This window comes from Melopsittacus undulatus, chromosome 10 (assembly GCF_012275295.1).
Source record: "Melopsittacus undulatus isolate bMelUnd1 chromosome 10, bMelUnd1.mat.Z, whole genome shotgun sequence".
NCBI classification, from domain to species: Eukaryota; Metazoa; Chordata; class Aves; order Psittaciformes; family Psittaculidae; genus Melopsittacus; species Melopsittacus undulatus.
The window spans coordinates 4,467,595-4,487,909 of NC_047536.1; the positions used below are offsets into that span (position 1 = coordinate 4,467,595).

Below are 20,315 nucleotides of genomic sequence, written 5' to 3' on the forward strand. Positions count from 1 at the left end.
ATAACTTTTTCTTTCTCTTTCCTAAAACCTGTTTCAGTTCCAAACAAATTAAAATATCACTTGTTAAAACACTGACAGGTATATTCTGCTGACAGTTTTATTTCTTGAGTGTTAATGGCATCTCCATCAAAGCTGAAGCTGAAAGCACAGCATGTTTGTGTGGATAAACAGGGCTAGGGATGCCTCCTCCAGCCTGAACTTGAGGGAGGCATCAGTGCCAAAGAAGGGGGTTCAGATGTTGAAGGCTGAACCCTGATAGTTAATCTAGTTAAGCAGATACTTCTAGCACATACAAGATGGTTTTGTGGAGGTGAAGTCTTGGTAACTTGTCTTTCCAGTTGCAACTTCCTGCTGTTGGATCCTCACAAAAAGGGGGAAGGTGTGATCCCTTTTGTGCAAGAGTAAAGTATTAACTTAGCTATCTCCTGCTGCAATGGCAGCAGTTCCCCTGGGGACTCCATAGGGGTGCAATGCTAATACACAGCTCGTGGTGCAGATTTTATTCAAATGGCACATCCAAATTAGGGAATCTTACCATGCAGTGACTCATTCTTGCACTTCCACAGAGCTAAGTTACTGCTTTGCACACTGCGCTTATCAGTTGTGCTAAATTCTGTGTGTATTTGTGTGAAATGGGTTGAAGGCAAGGCAGAGATGCAATCTTAAAACTCCTCCACACTTTCCTAGGCCCCTGACAGAGAGCAGCAGCAGCCTTGGGGTCAGTTCTGTTTTGACTATGTTACAGAGGGATGTGCTTGCCCCACCGCATGTTCATGATGATGCTTGTCATTCATCTGCCTCCAAGAAGTGCTTAGTTCATCAGCCAGGCAGAGCACTTGACTTCAAAGCAGTCGGTGGTTGGTAGTCATCCCCCTTTCTAAAGATGGTAGATAAGAATTCCTTTTGAAGATCTCCACCTCCCCCATGCATTTTAAGTTTCCTTACACCATGCAGTTCAGAATAATGCATGGAAATGTGGGGTTTGTTTTTAAAGTAGCCTTTCCTTAACCACCACCTGCACTGTAAGTAGCTGTGCAGTTTGTGATCTTGCTCCTCAGCCTGTTGTAAATGCTAACCTGTGTAAGTGCTGGGGGTTAAACTGTTACATCATGTTTGGTATCCAAAGGTAAAGAATTCCCAGGTGTAAAGGAGTTGTGGCATAATCCAACCCAATAGTCAGAATGGTCAGCTCTCAGTGTTGGGTGTTGGCAGGGATGCCTGTTATTTCAGACCCATGCTGAGTTGTATGTAAGTCATTACACCTGTATGCGAGCAACATGATGCTTTTACACACCACAAAATAAGTCAAACCTGCTACTGCAAGACAGCTTTTGTAACGGGGAGAGATTTATTTTTACAAGGGCCTGTAGGGACAGGCCAAGGGGAATGGCTTTAACCTGCCAGAACAGGGGAGACTGAGATGAGCTCTTGGGCAGAAGCTGTTCCCTGTGAGGGTGCTGAGGCGCTGGCACAGGGTGCCCAGAGAAGCTGTGGCTGCCCCATCCCTGGCAGTGTTCAAGGCCAGGTTGGACACAGGGGCTTGGAGCAGCTGCTCCAGTGGAAGGTGTCCCTGCCCGTGGCAGGGGCTGGAACTGGATGAGCTTTAAGGTCCCTTCCAGACCAAACCAGTCCACAGCTATGTGCTTTGTGCTGATTTCTGACAAAAAGGCATTGGAATAACTGGGTCTTGAGGGCAGATGCCAGAAATGCATTTTGGTGACAGATTGGTATGTGCTCTTGCCACAGGTTGCACACTCTCTAGAACTGCATCTGCTCTGTCCAGGGGTGAGGGGAAGCAGGCCTAGAGTATGGAATATTAGGTGTTATGCAATTTAGATGCTAGCTTTCATACATGAATTTCAACTTGGAAAAGTAACTCTGGAGGCTGTTGCCTCTTTGCACTGTGTGTGTAGTTCAGCAGAGGCACAACAGGGCTGTAAGAAGGGAAGCCTCCATTATAAAGCCAGGTGTTATGTTGGACTTTATATAAAACAATTGGAAATAGCTGTGAACTGTGAGTAGTTCGAGCATGGGAGGCTTGATATATGAGGGGTCATCCTTACAGGGTTATTTTAAGGTTGTACTTGGCATGGAGGTAAGCATTTAGTGAGTGTATGACAGGCTGTAGAGGAAGCTTAAGGCCCTGGCAGCAAGTTAGTAATGGTGAGCAATAAAACCAGTGTAAGCAGGAGCCTGTCCCCAGAGAACCTGAGAAACCCCAGACTGTGGAGTCGGTTCTGCCTTCTGCAAGGGAGGAGGAAGGAAGGAAGCGGAGGGCTGAGCTGAGAAGTGTTAATGAAGAGCTCTCCTCGGATAGCCCCGGGGCAGCCCACGCTCCGGCACAGGAGCCCTCAGCCTGGCAGCTGGTGGAACAGGAAGAGCAGAGCTGTGCTGTGAGCCTCAACAACCCCCTCAGCTCCGCACCACTGAGGAGCTCGGCCTTACCCAAGGTTACCGGTTCCTGCGCAGCGCAGTCCTCACCGACACTCGCTATGGGGCTTCCCGGTGCGCACAGGGACGGGTTCTGGGGGGGGTGGCTTTTGGCAGGGTTATCCCACAAGTCCTGAGGTGGGCCTGAGGTTGTGTGATGCTGCCTAACTCAGATCAAGGCAGCGTGGATGGAACAAGGGGCTTTTAACTCCAATGTTTAACTACTGATAAGAGATCAGAGGAGTGGAAAAGTGCGTACTTAGGCAAAGCATTTGCGAGGCCGGGTGAGGACATGGCTCTGATCACTGCCGCTGTGCGCTGGTTTTAGCAGGTGGTGTCCGAAGGAATCATTTCCACCTTGCCTTTAGGAAAAACAAGGGGGGGATGACAAAGGAGAGAATAAAAACTGTTCTTTCAACTCATTTTATAACTAGGGTTTAAGTCTGGTCCTAGAAAAGAGGGTCCATTATGTCCCGTTTCCCACTACACGCTGTTAAAAACTGCGTGGGTCCAGTGCGGACACACCTCTAGCGAAGGGGTGCGTTCGTCACCAGGGATGCAATTGTCCCCTCAGTGCAGCCCAGGGCTCGCTGCTGTCCCCTCAGCGAGCCTGAAGAGCCGGGCACGGCGGGGCCGGTCTCCTCCCGTGGTACCACTGCCGCGGCAGTGCCCGGAGGTGCCGGTGCCCTCCTTATCCAGGTGCGGCTGTACACGGTTGGCTTCACGGTGCCACAAGATGGAGGCTCCTCCTGCCCGCAGGACTGCGCTGCCCGGCGTGCCCCGCGCCGCGCCGCGAAATGGCGGCCGGCCCGGACTACAGCTCCCGGCATCCCCCGCACCGCTTCCGGGGAGACGGGCGGGGCTTGTGAGGTCACGCAGGTAGCGGAAGTGACATCACGTCCGGCGGGCTGCGGCGCTGGGAGCGAGCGGGGCGGCGGAGCGGGGCGGGAGCAGCGGCGGAGGGCAGCTCGGAGCGGCGGGCGCACCGCGGCCTTCCTGTGCGCGCAGGTGAGCGGGGCCCGGACACCGCTGCGGCCGCTGCCCGGGGGGGGGGGTGAGGGGTGCCCCCCCTCCCCTGAGGCGGCACCGGGGGCACCTCCCCTCCGGTTCCCCCGGGGGAGCGGGGCCTGCGCGGCGGCGCGGCCCCGGGAGCCGTCCTCATTGTCTGCGGTTCCATCCGGGTCCTGCGGGGGGCGGCGCGGGGCCTGCCGGGACCGAGCTCCGCCGCGGGGGCGGCCCCAGCGGACGAACAAAGCGGGCGGGGGGGGGCGGTGCTGGGGGCCGGAGCTGTGAGGCACGGGGAGACCGGGAGCTGGGGTGAGGGGTAAGGGGGGGTCTGCGGGTATGAGGTGCCCATCGCCGAGGCCGTGCCGGGAGGGGCAAGAGGCTGCTCCGCTCCCGTGGCCCAGACGGTGGCGGCGGAACCCAGAGCCCGCAGCAGCGAAACGGGTCCGCGGTGCCACCGAGGAGAGAACGGGCTCTGCTTCCCCCCGCGCGGTGCCCGCCCCGCTCTCCTGTGCGAGGGCCTTGCTCTCGGCTCCTTTGTGCGCCTCGGCGCCGGCGAGGCCGGCGCTGTTCCCCGTTAACCTCGGTGCGACGTCCAAAGCGTTTGTATCCGGTACCACTGGCACCGTCTCGAAGTTGATTAAGAAATCTGTTTATTATGTGCAGTGTAGTTTGTTTACTTGATAACTGCCACGTGCTAATCTAATTAGATAACAAAAATCTTGGCCGGCGCTGCTGCCTTGCCAGAGCAGTTGCTGGGTAATAAGCACATACCAACAACCATCTTCGGAGGAGTGCAAAGTACTCCCTTGCTGATAAAACACCTTCGCTTAAACTTAAGCCCTGCGAAGATCCGGGTGTTCTGCGCCCTCTCTGTGTTGTGTTGGGCGCTTGAAGCAAAGAGCTTCGTGTTTGACCCTCAGTTTCATTATCAGACGTGAGGAACCAGGTTTTGCTCTGTGGAATTAGGTCCCTTAACCTTGTTTTCTGCAGCAGGCAGTGGATAATCTTCTTTTGTGATGAGGGTTTAAATGCAATATCTTCAATCGCAAAGCTTTGCATTTTGATGCTGGTTGGTGCGGGGCTCTTCATTGCTGTCAATGCATCGAAATTCAGGGAAGTGGGTAAATTAATGGACCTTAATGATGTTCTGGAGTAACATGTGCCATACCTCATACAGAAAACACTTGGAGATACCTGAAAACCCTGTTGTTACAGGGTAGCTAATTTCTGGCTTCACTCAGAAGATAAAAATCCTGCAGTTTATCCATTTACACTGTTCTTCCTGCATCACCCCCACTCCCCACTAAAATGCCTGAATAATTAGGGGCTGAATCTCAAATCACATCAATATGGCAAAATTCTCTGTGGTTTTTGTTCTGTAGCACTATTAATGTTCTGTTTCCTGCTCCACTGTAAGGAGCTTTGAGATCCTTTGCTTTCCACCTACTCCCAGATGGAAAATGTCTTATTTTTGTTCACAACACAGTGGAGCCTGTTGCTGTAGCTCGTTTTCTGCAGCAGCTGCCTTAGATTGTGCCTTTGTGCAAAACCAAAGTGGTGTTGGTGTCTCCTCAGAATTGCCTGTAGCTCATGACTTAAAAAGCCTGTATCTGGTGAAATGAGGCTAATCTTGCCCTTACAAATGAGCACAGAAAGACAGCTGGTTTGTATCTGGAAAGGGTGAAATGGGGAGATTTAGTTATTGTTTTATTTCTTTCTATTTGTGGTATTGCAACTTGCAGAAAATGAATTTACCAGGAGTGCTGTGAGTACAGGACTGGCCTGAGGCTTCTTTAACTGTCCATGCAGAAGTGTTTTGTTAACTTGTTTTCCTGTGGGAAAACATTAGCAGATTTAGGGCTTCATCAGATAAACTTGAGATGCTCAGCTTGAGCCCTGGATCTTTCTTGAAGATAATCATCCCCATCGTCCTTGGGCACTAATGGAAAAAGTTGTTTCAGTCCCAACGTGGAACACTGAACTTCTTCCTCCCTCCTAAAGCAAATAGCTCATGTACTATGGGAACACTTAAGAAACTGGAAAACCAGCCCATGATTCTATAAATAAACCTTGCAACCTTTTGCACAAAAAGTAGGTTGTGATTTTTGTATATTATTTATTATTATTTTTGATGTATATCTTATTATTTTTACCATTCTGGACTTGCCTGTGTGCAGTCTTCTCTGTACAGAAGTTGCCTGGAATGTGGCCTGAGTACCTTCCACTGCTACTGCAGTTGTTCACCTTAGTGCGAATCTTTATGTGCACAAAGCCTGGTGAATTGTCAGTACCAGGATTCACTCCACAAGTGAAAACGCTGACTTTGTCACATAAAAAAGGAAGAATTTAGGCATTTGAGACTCTGAGGTCTTTTATTCCTTCTAGTGCAGCCTGTTTGTTAGCTTGTGAGCAGCTGAAGTTGCTTAAAGCAGTTTCAAGCTTGACTTAGGGTGTTGAGTACAGTGTCTTTTCCTGTCTGATGTTAAATGCTGCCAGTAAGCCTTTGCACATTTGTTTTGAAAGAACATCAAAAAGAACCTGTTTTCTCTTGCTAGAATACCCGGGTTCTGCTCTCATTTGTTGTACTTCCTAAGGGAGCTCCAGTGACTTCCGTGCTTGGGTTTGCCTTTGATTTAAAAACCTTGAATAGAACAAGCCAAGCAGGTCCCTTTATCTTTGTCTTTTTCTTAACTGATCACTTGGATGTGGTAGGGGTTTGACTTGGGATTATCAAGAAGACATTTTGAACCAAAACTTGCACTAATTCCATAGATAAAAGGAGCAAATGAAATATAAAGACAAAACAGGAGCTTCTGTGTGATAAGCCCCTGTATGCTAATCACAATGGAGGCTGTATTTTGATACCCTCTTTTCCAGCTAATTTTTTCATATGCAGGCAGTGGGCTAAAATGTTGATTTGAGAATAAAATAAAGCTATTTCTCTGCCTGCTGCATGACACCATTGCAAATTGTTAGCACGAGAAGAACGTTCAAGTTTGATTTGGGTTTTTTTTTAGCTCACTGCCTCATACATGCTTTGTATAATGTTTAACACTGCCAGTATTGGTAGCTAAAACTACTCAGCTTTTCCAGTGTCGATACCTGTAGCTAAACATGGTGCAGGAAAAGCAGCAGCCTTGCCTCATAAAATGAGGTTTTCAGTTAAGACCTGGACTGTGAGAAGCAGACTTTAGTCCCTGTTCAGAGTTACATGCTGCACCCAGACTGACAGAAAGGCTGCAGCACCCTCCTTGTGACGAAGGTTCAGCCCAAATTTAGGCTCTGTCCTGCTTTTGACTGGGGTTAGGTGGAACAAGACACACTTGCCAACTGTACCTTCATTCCTGGAGCTTGGGACGCTGCCGTATCACGTAGCATTGACACACACAAGTGTTGAGCGCTCTCCAGGCGTGACTCAACCCGTGCTAATGAAGTGGGAGGAGAGGGGAGCACGCACTGGCTTCTTGTGCATTATGATGTTGGCTTTACCTGAAGTTTCCTAAGCAGTGGAATGTCCTGTAATAGAATTTGGGTGGCCTAAAAGCCATGCTCAGCTTCCCCTAGCATGGGTATCCTTGGGGATTCCCCTGAAGCACTGCCCACCTCCTCTGAACCATTACAGACACCGGGCACCATTCATCTCCAGTGGAGTTTGTTGAAACTTGGGTAAGAGATTTGAAAGTATTTTGGAAAGCAAGTTTTCCTTTTTGTGTCTTCAGTGTCGCCTTAAATACATTCCTACAGCAAGCACGCATGCTTGCTGCTGTTCTCTGTCCCTTTTAATTGGCCTCAGTGCTTGGCATTTGATGAGCTTTAATTTGAGGAAATCAATTAGTCACCCTGCATACAATGGAAACAGCGTTTCTGATGCTCCTGTTGCAGTGAACAGAGCCTGCTGCAGCCACTGCAGGGCTACCCAGAGCCTTCACATCCATGCACAGCCTTCCCTTGTGCAGGGCAGGGTGGTGAGTGAATCTGCACCTCTCTAATTACTGCATTTCTTAATTGCAGGTGTTGACTCACAGACGCAGCCATGAAAGATCCGAGTCGCAGCAGCACCAGCCCAAGCATCATCAGCGAAGATGTGATCATAAATGGTCATTCTCATGAAGATGACAATCCCTTTGCAGAGTACATGTGGATGGAGAATGAAGAGGAATTCAACAGGCAGGCAAGTCATTTCCTTCTCTAAATGTGTTGTGATATGCTTTACCCTTCTCTAGCTGAAGGGAAAGGTGCTGTGGCTTAGCAACCAGGGTCAAAGACTGGCAATCCTTTAGACATGGGGTTTTTAAATGAGCTTGCTGGGGAACAGACAGATCTCAGCATCTCAGGCAAAAATATGAGTTTTCTGTAATCTTGGTGGAAAATATGAGAAGTATGTATCCAGTAATTTTCTGCTGCTGCAGGAGGGAGGGAAACAACATTGGCAGAGCTTACTGACACTTTGGAAGGGATGGGTCTAGGTAGGCCGCTGGCCTGCAGAGGTTTTACATGTACAGACATGCTGTAGCTCTGAACTGGATATGTCCCAGTGCCTCCCTGCCTCTCCCAAGGCTGCTGTTCCAAAGGGAGTTAGTGGACATAGCTGTTGCCCACAGAGCTTGTGAATGCTTCGTCCCTGGCAGTGTTCAAGGCCAGGTTGCACGAAGCCTTGCATAGCATGGTTTAGTCTGAGGTGTCCCTGCCCATGGCAGGGGGGTTGGGACTGGATGATCTTAAGGTCCTTTCCAACCCTAACTATTCTATGATTCTATAGTAGTCCTGGTCATTGCTTAATACTGAAGTGTCTGTCTTACAGCTTGCCTTCACAATCAGATTGGAAGGAAGCCTTAAACTTCATCTGGACACAGTTTCACTCCTGTGGAGGAAGAGCAGCCTCTTTCCACAGCCCCCTTTACAATCAAAGCTTGATCTTTGTACTCGTGTAGCTGCTTTCTCTGCACAGTTTGGCTGTGCTGAAGTCTGAGTGGCTGAAATGGGATGTCTGCTGCTCTCTAGGGTGCCAGCAGGGCACAAAGCTAATCTGAAATTCAGGTTGCTCACAAGCTGTAAATTCTCGCATGCATAAAGGGCCAGGATGCTCTCAGTGCTGTTTCCCATTGGGTGGCTGTTTCTTCCTGGGCACTGTAGTGCAGTTGGAGTAGGGGATGTGTAGTTCTTGAGGAAGCAGCTGAGTGTTGTGCCATGAATAAACAAAGAAGAGGAAAGGTGGGAGCATGGGGGAAGACTGGTTGTATTCAGGCAGGCAAACACCACGTGGCAGCCTGGTTGTGCAGCAGTAGGCAAATCTCTCGGTGGGAACTTGAACAAGTTAAACTTGAGCTGGAAAATCGAAACAGGCAGTCTTAATTGCAAGGCATTTCAGGACCTGTTATTTAACACTTCTGGAGCTGCTGCTGGAGGCACCTGTAGGTGAACAACCATGGAACAACTGGTGCCAGGCAGCCCCTGCTGTGACACTGGCTTGTGGCTGTGTGCCTACCACTGCCTTTTACCCAGTGCAGGATGAGCACAGTGCCTCAGGGGGTGTTGATGGGAGACTCCTGTCCTCACTGGAGTGCTCTGTTGGCGAAACCACAAAGTCAGGGCTTCGTTCAGGATTTGAATTGTGTGACAGTGGCTTAGAGCATATGGTGATGAGTCCGTGTTCCCCAAGCTGTGTATCTTGAGCACCGAGTGAGCTGGTGGGTGTGTTTGCCCTAGGCACAGGGGACCTACATATTGCAGCAATCCTCAAGTCTGGCTTCCATTTTCTGGTTTGGTATCTGTGGTACATAATTGAATTTCCACTTCAGGGTCAAGTATGTGTTTAATTTCAGAGTCAAGGATAGATAGGAAAACTTGTTTGAGCTTCCATTGAGTGAACTTTTAAATATCCTGAATAATTTTTCCATTCTGGCAAGTCATTCACACCAGCTTCTATTTCCCGGCTTAAGTATTGTAGTGCAGGACATGGAAAACTTGTTGGGATGAACTCCTTCCAAAGCTTGTTTACTGAACAACCAAGCAAAACTTTCCTTTAGTCTTTGCAACGTGTGGCAGTTCTGCATCAGTTGATTTGCCCTGCTTAGAGCACAGCAGGTCAGCATTCTTAACAACCACTAAGATCATGTGGAGTTCCTTAGGAGAATTGTGTTGGGTGAACACATAACCCAACGCCAAGGAAACGCTGCTTGTTCCTCGTGCCAAGGCACAGGCCGTGGTTATTTTTTCCCCAAGTCTTGGAGGACACTTTCCTTGGGAGTGTGCCTGGCTGCATGTGTTGTCCCTGTTCCCTTCCTCATACTCGCAGTGAGTTGAGTCCAGGCTAGTTGGTACATCTAAAATATTCACTTGGAACCAATATTTTCCTTGTCCTTGAGCTTGTAACAAGCAGCAAATGGAACAGCTGGGGTATTCTGCCATTCCCTTTATCTGCAGTCCAAGTTCCTGGGCCAAAGCACTTTCCTACATTAAAAATCCAAGCTGATTTCCTCCGTGCAGCACGAGCCTGGTGTTCTGCTGCAAGTCCTGGTGCATAGCTAGAAAGCAGCGAGCTGAGTGCATAGACCTTGGAGTGAAGACACAAGCTCTTGAGAAGTTTGTTGATGAAGCAGTTTCTTCTCATTGTATAGATCGAAGAGGAGTTGTGGGAAGAAGAATTTATTGAGCGCTGCTTCCAAGAGATGCTGGAAGAAGAGGAGGAGCACGAATGGTTTATTCCAGCCCGTGATCTCCCACAAACAATGGATCAAATCCAGGACCAGTTCAATGACCTTGTTATCAGTGACAGCTCATCACTGGAGGATCTGGTGGTAAATTGGTTTCTCATCGTATTTCTCAAGCTTGACATCTCTGGCCAGAGCTGATTTTTATGGGTGATAATGGCAGGGCAGAATTCCTTTACACATAAGCCAGAGACTCTTAAACTGTGCCTGGCTCTGGTGGGGGGGAGTGTGGAACAGTTGGGCAAGGGATGTTCCCCCAAGCGATGTGAGCTGTTCAGTGGTTTTCTTCATAACCACATGGGGCCTTTCCTAGCCCATGGCATAAACTCAAGTGGGTTTGGGGATACAGAGTGTGTTAAGAAAAAAAGGCAGTGTGTGAAGCATGAATGCTGAAGTGCCATTTGGTGACAAGACTGCAAAGGTTTAACTGAGCATCTGTCACCAGTTATGTGTGGGGTAGGAATGAGCTGTGTTCTGGTTTGGATTGTGCAAACCATAGTGGATCCCTTTTGTAGAGATTCTAGGGAAGGGAAAGGCAACCCCACTGATTATTTTCCTCATTCTTACTGTGTGACTTGTCAGAGCTTAACGGATAGGAAGGGGCACTGCATACCTTTTTTCTCTAACATAATACACAGGTGCTGGTACAAGAGTACAAAAAACACTGTCAGGTCCTACTTCTCCAAGCTTAAGTAGCTGCAGGCAGCAGGTTTGGAACACAAAAGCCTAACCCTCTGTTTCCTCATGATAAAGAACTCAGTTTGAAGATGCTGCCTACCTATAACTGCAGGACATTGCAGAGCAGCAGCTTGCCAAGTAGCAGAACAGGGTAGACACAGGCATGGAAGTGCAGAAAATCAATAGAGTGCTCATATACATTAAATTCCCAGAAATGGCTGAAGTTCCTGGAACAAGTCTCCTCTTGCTTAAATAAGCAAGATTGAAAAACCTCATGGCACATTTTAGCAGCTCGGCTTCAGAAAAAGCTTTTTCAGCATTACGCCAAGTAGCTGCATTTGATGCATGCCTGTGGTTTGCTTGTTTCTCATTCCCTGAGCCCTCATCTGACTGAAACACCCATGTGGTGCTAAGGAAGGGTGGTTAATTCGACTACTGGCACAGAGGAGTGTGCTCTTGTAGTGAGCAGAGAGGCTCTAGATAGATGCAATGCCCCCATCATGTGCCTGTTGCTCTAAACCCATGAACTGTTCCTAATGCTGTCAGCTTAAAAATGGAGGATGAAAATAATGAACTACACTTCTCTTTTCCCCTTTCTCAGGTCAAGAGTAATCTGAATCCAAACGCAAAGGAGTTTGTTCCTGGGGTGAAGTACTTAAATATTTGAGTAGACTGGGCCCTCTCCTGGTGGATGTAGCACAATTTCCACACTGTGAAGCCAGTATTAGAAGATTTAATTGTAAAAGCTCTCTCTTCTTGTCACTGTGTTACACTTATGCATTGCCAAAGTTTTGTTAGTCTTGCATGCTCAATAAAAGTGCTGAGACTGTTATTAAGTAAATCTGTCAAAAGTTTAATGGAAACATAATTGGGCCCTGGCTCTCTGGAAGGAGGCAGTGAGGTAAGAAGCACCAGTCAAGTTGAGACAAAGTACCACGTTTCTAAAACCTTCTGCAGACTCTGTCTTTCTCAAACAGGACTTGGAATTTGCCATGGATGGTCTGTGTTAACTGGTGCTAGCTTGCACCTGATAATGCCTTAACTTCGGGACAAAAAGCAAGCAAGGATATCTGATTGTTATGCAAACAGGCTAACTTTCCTTGGAAATACTGTTACTAATGTTAATTTTTCCCCTTAAAGAAACCCTCATGCTCCTTTTCAGCAGCATGAGCTGTAACCGAAACCTTACAGACCTGTGCAGAGTCGTAGATCTCAGCTACTGAACTAACACCCAAGGGGCTGGAAGGAGGAATCCCCCACGCTTCGCAGTACGTGATCATGTTAGAAACACTCCAACTTCCCAATTATGTTCAAGGAGATGTGAGTTTCATCACAATTTCTTCCAAGAACCCAGAGAAATACATAGCACTGCCTATGTAACTTTTAGCATATGACTTTATTAGAGCTGGGTTTAACCAAGCGAAGCCTAGCATTAGTGATTTGAGTGGTGCTTTGCCCTTGCTTTGTTTAATCATCACTACACGATAGTCTACAGCACAACAACTTTTGTTTTTTGTTTTTTTCTTTTAATAAAGCTAGAACAGTTTTGGCTTCTTACACTTCATCCTGGGGTAGGTTAAGCTGCCATACGTGTTCAGTGTGAATAGTGTTTAAGTTGAAAATATTGTAAAAAAATTATATTTTTTCAAAAATATTTAAAAAAATAAATAAGAGTAGAACTGACGTGGTGGCTGTCTCGTGAATGTGCTGCTGGCAGCGTGCAGGGGCGAGAGAGGGTGTGCTGCTCATACACTTCCCTTGGAGATCTTTGTAAGGTGATAGCCCAGAATACTCCTGTGAGCTTGGACTCTTTCCCCCTGCCTGCCTGGGCAGATTTTCCTTCCTTCTCACTGCTGCTAATCCCAGTGCAGCTCCAGTGCTGCTGGCAGCATGGGCAGCCCTCGCTGACTGCAGGCAGCACCCTATAAAGGGGGTGTCAGAGTGGGGCTGCTGGAGCTGGGGTGCTCCCCAGCCTTACTCTGTGAACTGTGGGGCTGTGAATGAGCTGATCCCCCCCTTACTTTGTAACTTTGCCCAGCCTTGCTCTTAATATCTTTTATTTTGTCTTTAAGCTCCGGTTAAACCAAATGAAAACACTTCAGAAAACACACAGTGCTGCAGGATGTGCAGGAGTGCTACCTTTATACAGGGGTTACCCACATCACTGTGTTGGTCTTCATAGAATCCCAGACTGGTTTGGGTTGGAAGGGACCTTAAAGCTCATCCAGCTCCAACCCCTGCCACAGGCAGGGACACCTTCCACTGGAGCAGCTGCTCCAAGCCCCTGTGTCCAACCTGGCCTTGAGCACTGCCAGGGATGGGGCAGCCACAGCTTCTCTGGGCACCCTGTGCCAGAGCCTCAGCACCCTCACAGGGAACAGCTTCTGCCTAAGAGCTCATCTCAGTCTCCCCTGTTCTGGCAGGTTCAAGCCATTCCCCTTGGCCTGTCCCTACAGGCCCTTGTCCCAAGCCCCTCTCCAGGTTTCTTGTCCAGCCCTCTTAGAGGAACTCAGCCCAGCCAACTCTTGTTGTGCTGTTGCTCTTCAGAATGTTCATCACAGCTCTCCTGGCTCCTCACTGAGCAGTACTTTCCCCTTTCCTCACCTGAGATCTGGCCATAGAGAAGCAACAAACCTCTTCTGGTGTTCCCCCGGCTCGGCTGCAGTTCAGACTTGTACATCTGAAGACAGAAGGTCAGGAAGCAGCCATGTGCTGCCTTATATTTAGCTGGAGTGGGAGTGTGAGCAGTGAACCCCTGCACGCTGCAGCACTGCCTTGGCAGGAGCCTCCTGTGGCTGGGTGCGGTTGGCTGGGGTTGATTGGCACCTGAATGCTGCTGTTGTGCAAGGGAACAGCACCATTCCTGTGTTGTTTTCCCTGCTGTATCCCAGCAGGCTGTACCAGCAGCACCTTTCTGGAGGTGAACTCCCAGACCGGTCTGGGCCTGGGGTTTGTGACTGAACCAGAGCTGATGGCAGGTGGGTGCTGTGGCTCCTGTTGAACAGGGCTGGGGCTTTCTCCTGCTCCAGCCCCAGCAGTGGGCAGGATGCTGGGACAGGACAGAGCTGCCCAAAGAGGTGTTGCACTCTAACATCAAGCTCTGCACCAGCACTGGGACAGCAGCAGAAGATGGGGGCTCCCATGGCTCAGGGCATGTGGTGCCTGTGGGAGGTGTGAGCAGGTGTGTTTGCATCACCTGGGGGTTTGGGTGGGTTTTCCCCCTTTTCACTCATTAAACTGTCCTGTTCCCATTCCCTGATGGGTCTGCCAAGGGCTTGTGCTGAACCACCCCCCACTGCACTAGTGTTGGGGCAGAAGCCCCCTGACCATGGGGGCTGCTTGGGCTGGGTGAAACCCACGTGTGTCCATGTCAGACAGCCCAGGCAGGAGCATGGAGAGCTGCTGACACCTTTGCAATGCAAGAAGGGTGGAGGGAATGGTGCAAGATGCAGCAAAGACACTGGGAAGGCTTCAATCTTATTTTATTACTTTCAGTGCATGATCTTGACATCGGCCTCTTACCCTGGTGTGGATGCTCACCCCACACGGAGCCCGCGCCAGCCGCCGGGTAGCCCTGCTGAAGCCAAGGGCACCGCGGGACAGTCCATGGCTCTGATGGTGTCTGATGAGCTTCAGACTGAGTGAGCTCCAGCAGCCGAAGCTTGGTGAGTGCCCCAGGGGCCATGGTCACCAGGCTGGCACCCGGGAGCTTGGGCTGTCCCCAAAGGGCAGCTTGGAGATTCCCTAATCCTGTGTTGGAGATGGGCACCGGAAGCCTCTGCTTTGGTGCCCCAACAGCACCCATGGGGCTCAGCTCCCCCGGCACTGGGGTGTGAGCCCTCCCCTCACTCACACCTTGGTGCACACCGAGACCCCATCGGCCACGTCCTGCACGTCCATGGCCGCAGTGCTGCCCCTCACCCGGGCCTTGAACCCGGTGAACAGGGGGCAGATGGGGACCCGCCTGAGCCACCGGCTGCGCCGCACAGCACCCATCCCAAAGGGGAAGTCATAGCTCCGGAGGCTGGCGCTGGAGCTGCTGTCCGAGTGTGCACCCGCCTTCCACTGCACCAGCCCTCGCTCCTCCTGTGTCCCTGCGGCAGCCGGGCCGGGTCAGACCCCTGGCCCTGTGAGCCCAAACCAGCCCCTCAGTTACCCCTTGTGTTCCCCTGTGCTTCCATTACCTGGGATGGTGTTGTCCAGGACAAAGGCAATGAGCCCCCCGACGAACATCTCTGTCGTCAGCAGCACCGTCAGGATCTGGTCCAGCTCAGGGACACCTGCAAGAGGGCAGGGATTGAATGGGGCCATGCTGTGGTGAGCCAGGTTCATCTCATTAACCCATGGATCTGCCCTCCTTGCTCCCCAGAGCCGCAGCATTGGGGCTCCCCATGGCAGGGGGTACCTGTGTTAATGGCCTTGGGGTGGGAATCCAGGTAGTTTGGCAGCGTCAGCCCAAAGAACATGGCAAAGCCCAACACAAAGAGGTTGCGGGAGGAGTTCATGTCGACAAACTGCAGGTTGGAGAGGCCGACGGCTGTGATCATACCTGCCATGGAGACACGGCTGTGCTGGAGGTGCCCGTGGTGCTGCTGCCGGCCAGGAGCCGGCATCGGGGTGCACTGGTGGCACAAAGCCCACCCAGCATCCCCTGAGCCTGCAGGGAAGGGTCCCGGGGTGCAGGTGACAGCAGTTTGAGGGGTGCTGCAGTGAGGTTACCGAACAGGGTGCAGAACATCCCCCCGAGGACGGGGTCGGGCAGGGAGGCGAAGAGCGCTGTGAACTTCCCGATGGTGCCCAGCAGGAGCATGATCCCAGCCCCGTACTGGATCACCCTCCTGCTCCCCACCTGCATGGAGATGGGCAGTGGGTGACAGTGTCCCCTGGCTGAGTGGGGCCCAGCCCAGGCCCTGGTACCTTTGTGATGCCCAGGACCCCGATGTTGGGGCTGGAGGAGGTGGAGCCGTTGCCGGTGCCCAGCAGCCCCGCGATGATGCAGGAGATGCCTTCAGTGAAAATGCCCCTGGGAACATGAACAGGTTGGTTCCCATACAGCATCCCTGCCCCATCCCACAGGGATCTATGGCACGAGCAGGGTACCAGGTCGGGGGCAGCTGCTGTACCTGTTGATGGCATGCACAGGGGGCGGGGGGGCTCCTGCCAGCCGGGCACAGGAGTAGTAGTCCCCGATGGACTCGATGATGCCTGCCAGTGTGGCACTGAACATGCCCAGCACTGCTGCCGAGGTCACCGTGGGCAGACCCCACTGGCCTGCCAGGGGCAGAGCACGATGCCAAGGTCCCAACACAAAACCTGCCCCCCCAGTGCTCCCCAGCCCAACTGATGCTGCACCCCAGGGTGAAGGGGCATTGAAGGGGCACTCACAGGGGTAGGGCACCCGGAACCAGGGTGCCACGGACAGGATCTCCCCCCTTGCATCCGTCCTGGCCTTGTACCCGTAGGCCTCAGGCTCGCTGGGGAAGACGCCGGTGCGAGTCAGCACATAGCAGAGCAGCCACACCACCATGATGGCCATGATGATCTGCAGGGGCACGGACCGGGCACACCCCCTGCATCCCCCGTGTGTAGACACAGGGGGGGTTTGGGGGATGCTCCAGGACCTGGCGGCTCCAGACCAGCCCCTACCGGGAACATCTTGAAGGCCTGGATGCGGAGCAGCACGAAGCCCCTGCCCCGCCGGTACCCGGGCAGGCGGATGGGGACGTGCCGCAGGTACTGCGCGAACAGCACGATCAGGACGATGGTCCTGGGGGGAGAGAGACGCAGGAGCCCCCTCATACCCTGGGCTCCGCAAGGGACACCCCGACCCCGTTGTCCCCCCATCCCCGAGCCGTACAGAGCAGCGATGCCCCAGTGGGAGCCGGCCCGCTCGCCGGCTGCCTGGAACACCGAGAGCCCGATGAGGGACACGGTGGGAGTGACGGTCAGCGGCCCGATGTAGCTGAGCAGTGCCCCGGGCAGCCCCAGCAGCCCGATGGCCACCTCCACCAGGCTGGACACCACGATGGCTCCCTGGATCTGCAGGGAGGGCAGGGCTCAGTGTGCTATGGGGCACCCGGGGGTCCCGGGTGGGGGGGGCTGTACCTCTCGCATGCGGGGCTGCCAGATGTGGGATGTGTTGAGAGGCAGAACCCAGTTACCGTAGATCTGCTCTGGGGATGGAGGGGGATGAGGTGGTGCCTGGATGGGGGGGGAGCAGCTGAACCCCCCTGCCCCACTCTGCTCTCACCTTCAGGGGGGCAGCGCCACTTCTCCAGGGCCAGGATGGACTTGGCCGGGACGAGGAAAGCCAAAGCGCTCGCCTGGAACAGGGGCAGCCTGGGGGGGACAGGGGATGCTGTGCCCATGGCCTGCGGAGCAGCAGCGGGACCCCCCAGCACCGCGGCTCTACCTGATGCCCACAGTGGTCTGGATGAGGGTGGTGATGCCGACGCAGGTGAAGATGGTGCCGATGAGGTAGCTGACGGTGAGCTGGTCCTTGCCCACGCACAGGCTCTCGGCCAGCAGGAAGGGGACAGCAATGGTGCCGCTGAAGCAGGTCAGGTAGTGCTGGGGGGGAACGGGGGGCTCAGGGGGCTGGGATCGGAGCAGGGCCCCACGGGGGCTGCCCCTTCCAGGCCGTACCTGGAAGCCGAGCAGGATGCAGAGGTACCAGGGGGGCACGTCCTCGATCTTGTAGAGCATGTCCAGCTCCGGCCGGGGGGGCCTGGAGCCCTCCTTGGGGTCCTGGCGTGTGGGGACTCGGCTCAGCCCCAGCTCAGCACAGGGAGCCCGCAGTGACCCCCTGCGCCCGCAGGGATGGGGGGTCCCGCTCCCGGTGTCCATAGTGCAGTGCAGGAGGGTTCGGGGGTGCCCCGGTACTCACCCTGCCCTCCGCAGGCTGCTCCTTCCCGGGGGGACAGGGGGGGCCGGTGGGGGTGGGAGCCAGGCTCCCATTCTGGCAGTGAGGGTGAGGAGGAGTCAGTGTTGTCCCTGGTGTCCCATAGGAACCGGGCTCTGCCCTGGGGACACGAGGGCTGCGGCTCCGAAGTGCGGCGGTTCCGGCCCCAGAGAGGGGCCTGGGCTCCAGACCCACCTGAGGGTTCGTCCCCAGGGGAGGGTGGAGGGAGGTCCCCTCTGCCCCTGGGGCCTGGACACGCTGCCAGCAAGGGTGGCACAGCCGGTCCCACCTGCAGCCTCCCCTTGGTCCCGGGCTCCACCGCAGCCCCCAGGCTCACCCCATCCTTTGCCTTCTGCTGGGCACCACAGCCCTGAGCTGCCACCACTGGGCCTCCAGTGTCCCCAGTCACCCCCCTCCCTCCCTGCTGCCTGGGATACAGCTGAAGAGGGGACAGGGATGGGGATGGGGATGGTGTCAGAGGCTGCGTTCACCTGGGGCTGAGCCAGGTCTCCGGAGCGCGTCCCCATCCTCCGGTGATGCGGCCCCGGCGGCGATGTCACCGCACGGGGGTTTTATGGCCACGGGAAGGACTTTAGTCCCCACCCGGACCGTGGCACAGGGCGGCAGACAGCGAGGCCACCATTGGCTGCGGGTTGTGAAACCGGGGATCAGCCATTAACTCCTTTAATAGGGGCTGGCACCGCGGGCGCGCAGCTCCGCGCTGGTCACACATTACAGCCCCGCTGGGGGGCAGGGACACGGGGCTGGGGCCTCCCCATGGCAGCGCCGGGCACGGAGGGACGCGGTGGCACCGGCGATGGGAGCTCCCACCCCCGGAGCGGCGGCTCCATCTGCGGCCGAGGTCGGTTCCGAAGGTCGCTGGGGCATTAAGCATTAACCGCAGCAGGGCTACAGCTCGTTCTGCAGCTTGGGGGGGGCCCCCCCGGCCTTGCTGCTGGGGCAGGGCCCCTTGTCCCCATGGCACAGCAGCTCCCGCAGCGCGGACGGGCCCCGTCGGTGCGCCCCATAGACCTGAGCCTCGCCCTGCTCCCCCACGGCGCCGTGGCACATCTTGGACAGCCTGTGGGGAGACACGTGTGGGGCACAGTGCACCCCCTGCCATGGGGGGAACAGTGCCCGGCACCCCCCCCACTGCCAACCCCCCCTTACCTGCCCGGCCAGGGTCCCCCCGTCACCATCACACTCATGGGCTCCTGCATTGGCAGCCCCGGCCCCGTCAGACGCTTCTCCCCATCCACCTCCTGCACCCCATAGCTGCAGGGAGAGGAAGAGGATGGTGAGACCCCATCTCTGGGGCACCCCATCCCCATGGACGCCCCATAGGAACACCCTGCTCACCTCTCCCAGCCCTGCGAGCAGCTCCTCTCCAGCACCTCCAGGTAGTCTGATTCGCTCAGCACCTTCTTGCCCACCTTCCCCTCTGCCCTGCTCAGCTGCTCCTCAATCTGGGGTGAAAAAGGGCAGAAATGGGCCAGTGAGGGTGGCAGCCTCCCCATGACCCTGCGCCCCAGTGCGCATGGGTCTGCATCCTCTTCCTTGAGGCCCAGCAGTGGAAGCACTGTTGCATGGGGATGGTGGGTCCATGAGCAGGGAGCTCACTGGCCCCACAGGGCTGTTCTGGGGGTCCAGCAGAGCATCCCTGTGGGGCTCTCACTGCCGGTGCTGGGCCCCATCTCCCATCTCCCCACCTGGAAGGCAATGGCGTGGCAGGCATCGCAGCGCAGGGACTGGGGCATGTGGGGTGAGAGCCGCTCCTCGGTGCTGAGCTGGGGTGCAGGGATGGAGTGGGTCAGGGCTGGGGGGGGGTCCCCGCACATCCCCTCCCCTCCCATCTCTGTCAGCAGGCTCAGGACCATCCACAGCAGCGCCGGCCACATCCTGCCTGGTGCAATGGGGCCGGGGGGGGGGTGCGGGGCCCATATAAATCCCCAGGCACTGATGCATGGCTGAGGCACCTGCATCCGGCTGACGTGGCTGTCCCCGCGGTGTCGGGGCTCAGTGCATGGGGTGTCCCTGGCCCCGCTCGGGGAGGGGTTTGGTGTGATTCGGTCCAGGCCTGAGCCTGGGATGGTTTGATCCTGCCTGGGATGGGGATGGGGTGGGGGCTTGGGGCGCAAGGACGGGGTCAAGGCTGGGTTTGTGGGTCAGGGATGGGGTTTGGGTTCAGTACTGGGGGTTGAGGATCAGGGTTTGGTGTTCAAGCCTACATCTTAGGGATGAGATTTGGGGTTCAGGACTGAGCTTCGGTGCTGAGGTTGGGGTTCAGGACTGGGGACTCAGATCAGAGGCCTGAGGTTCAGGGTTGGGGTTCAAGGGCTGGGTTCAGGGCTTACTGATGACCACAGAACCCCCACCTGCTCCCCTTGGACACTCTGGGACAGATGGACATGGACGGACTGCAATGCTCAGGTCCTTCAGCCCCCCAAAACACCAGCGGGAGCCCCTGACCCCCTTTACAGACCACACAAATACAGGATGAAGATGGAACATTTAATGGTGTCTCAGCATCTTTCCTGTTGTTCCAGGGTGTCTGTGCTGCAGCCGTGGCCATCATCCTCCTGTGTCAA

At 54.0% G+C, this 20,315-nt stretch overlaps 3 protein-coding genes across 4 annotated transcripts; 1 reads left to right on the top strand and 2 right to left on the bottom strand.

Moving 5' to 3' along the window:
* The first annotated feature begins 3,304 nt into the window (after positions 1–3,304).
* On the top strand, positions 3,305–12,509 carry PAIP2 (poly(A) binding protein interacting protein 2). 2 transcript variants are annotated; one of them, XM_034066987.1, is made up of 4 exons: positions 3,305–3,438; positions 7,450–7,609; positions 10,056–10,235; positions 11,428–12,509. In XM_034066987.1, exons 2-4 carry the CDS (start codon positions 7,472–7,474, stop codon positions 11,491–11,493), a joined length of 384 nt encoding a protein of 127 aa, XP_033922878.1. In that variant the 5' UTR covers positions 3,305–3,438; positions 7,450–7,471; the 3' UTR covers positions 11,494–12,509. The 2 variants fall into 2 exon arrangements, with proteins under 2 accessions (XP_033922878.1, XP_005144211.1); XM_005144154.4 differs by lacking the exon at positions 3,305–3,438 and adding an exon at positions 7,087–7,104.
* A 2,023-nt stretch (positions 12,510–14,532) lies between these two features.
* Positions 14,533–18,254, bottom strand: SLC23A1 (solute carrier family 23 member 1). The gene is made up of 15 exons (XM_034066946.1): positions 18,219–18,254; positions 17,709–17,784; positions 17,472–17,587; positions 17,239–17,396; positions 17,077–17,165; positions 16,932–16,999; positions 16,684–16,865; positions 16,473–16,593; positions 16,212–16,368; positions 15,950–16,097; positions 15,744–15,849; positions 15,546–15,675; positions 15,232–15,375; positions 15,011–15,106; positions 14,533–14,920 (listed from the first exon to the last, which is right to left on the bottom strand). Exons 1-15 carry the CDS (start codon positions 18,252–18,254, stop codon positions 14,676–14,678), a joined length of 1,872 nt encoding a protein of 623 aa, XP_033922837.1. The 3' UTR covers positions 14,533–14,675.
* Positions 18,255–18,395: 141 nt separating this feature from the next.
* On the bottom strand, positions 18,396–19,625 carry MZB1 (marginal zone B and B1 cell specific protein). The gene is made up of 4 exons (XM_034067089.1): positions 19,437–19,625; positions 19,087–19,193; positions 18,898–19,002; positions 18,396–18,808 (listed from the first exon to the last, which is right to left on the bottom strand). Exons 1-4 carry the CDS (start codon positions 19,623–19,625, stop codon positions 18,637–18,639), a joined length of 573 nt encoding a protein of 190 aa, XP_033922980.1. The 3' UTR covers positions 18,396–18,636.
* Positions 19,626–20,315: the final 690 nt, after the last annotated feature.

Bases quoted from the DNA above. Each gene is read 5' to 3' on its own strand.
- PAIP2 (XM_034066987.1), top strand. From the start codon at position 7,472: ATGAAAGATCCGAGTCGCAGCAGCACCAGCCCAAGCATCATCAGCGAA. The intron at 7,610-10,055 runs GCAAGTCATTTC...CTCATTGTATAG, and splicing joins AAGAGGAATTCAACAGGCAG to ATCGAAGAGGAGTTGTGGGA. The intron at 10,236-11,427 runs GTAAATTGGTTT...CCCCTTTCTCAG, and splicing joins CATCACTGGAGGATCTGGTG to GTCAAGAGTAATCTGAATCC.
- SLC23A1 (XM_034066946.1), bottom strand. From the start codon at position 18,254: ATGGGGACGCGCTCCGGAGACCTGGCTCAGCCCCAG. The intron at 16,594-16,683 runs GTACGGCTCGGG...CTCTCCCCCCAG, and splicing joins CACTGGGGCATCGCTGCTCT to GACCATCGTCCTGATCGTGC. The intron at 15,850-15,949 runs GTACAGCAGCTG...TCATGTTCCCAG, and splicing joins CCTGTGCATGCCATCAACAG to GGGCATTTTCACTGAAGGCA.
- MZB1 (XM_034067089.1), bottom strand. From the start codon at position 19,625: ATGTGGCCGGCGCTGCTGTGGATGGTCCTGAGCCTGCTGACAGAGATG. The intron at 19,194-19,436 runs GTGGGGAGATGG...TTTTCACCCCAG, and splicing joins GCCACGCCATTGCCTTCCAG to ATTGAGGAGCAGCTGAGCAG. The intron at 19,003-19,086 runs GTGAGCAGGGTG...CTCTCCCTGCAG, and splicing joins TGCTCGCAGGGCTGGGAGAG to CTATGGGGTGCAGGAGGTGG.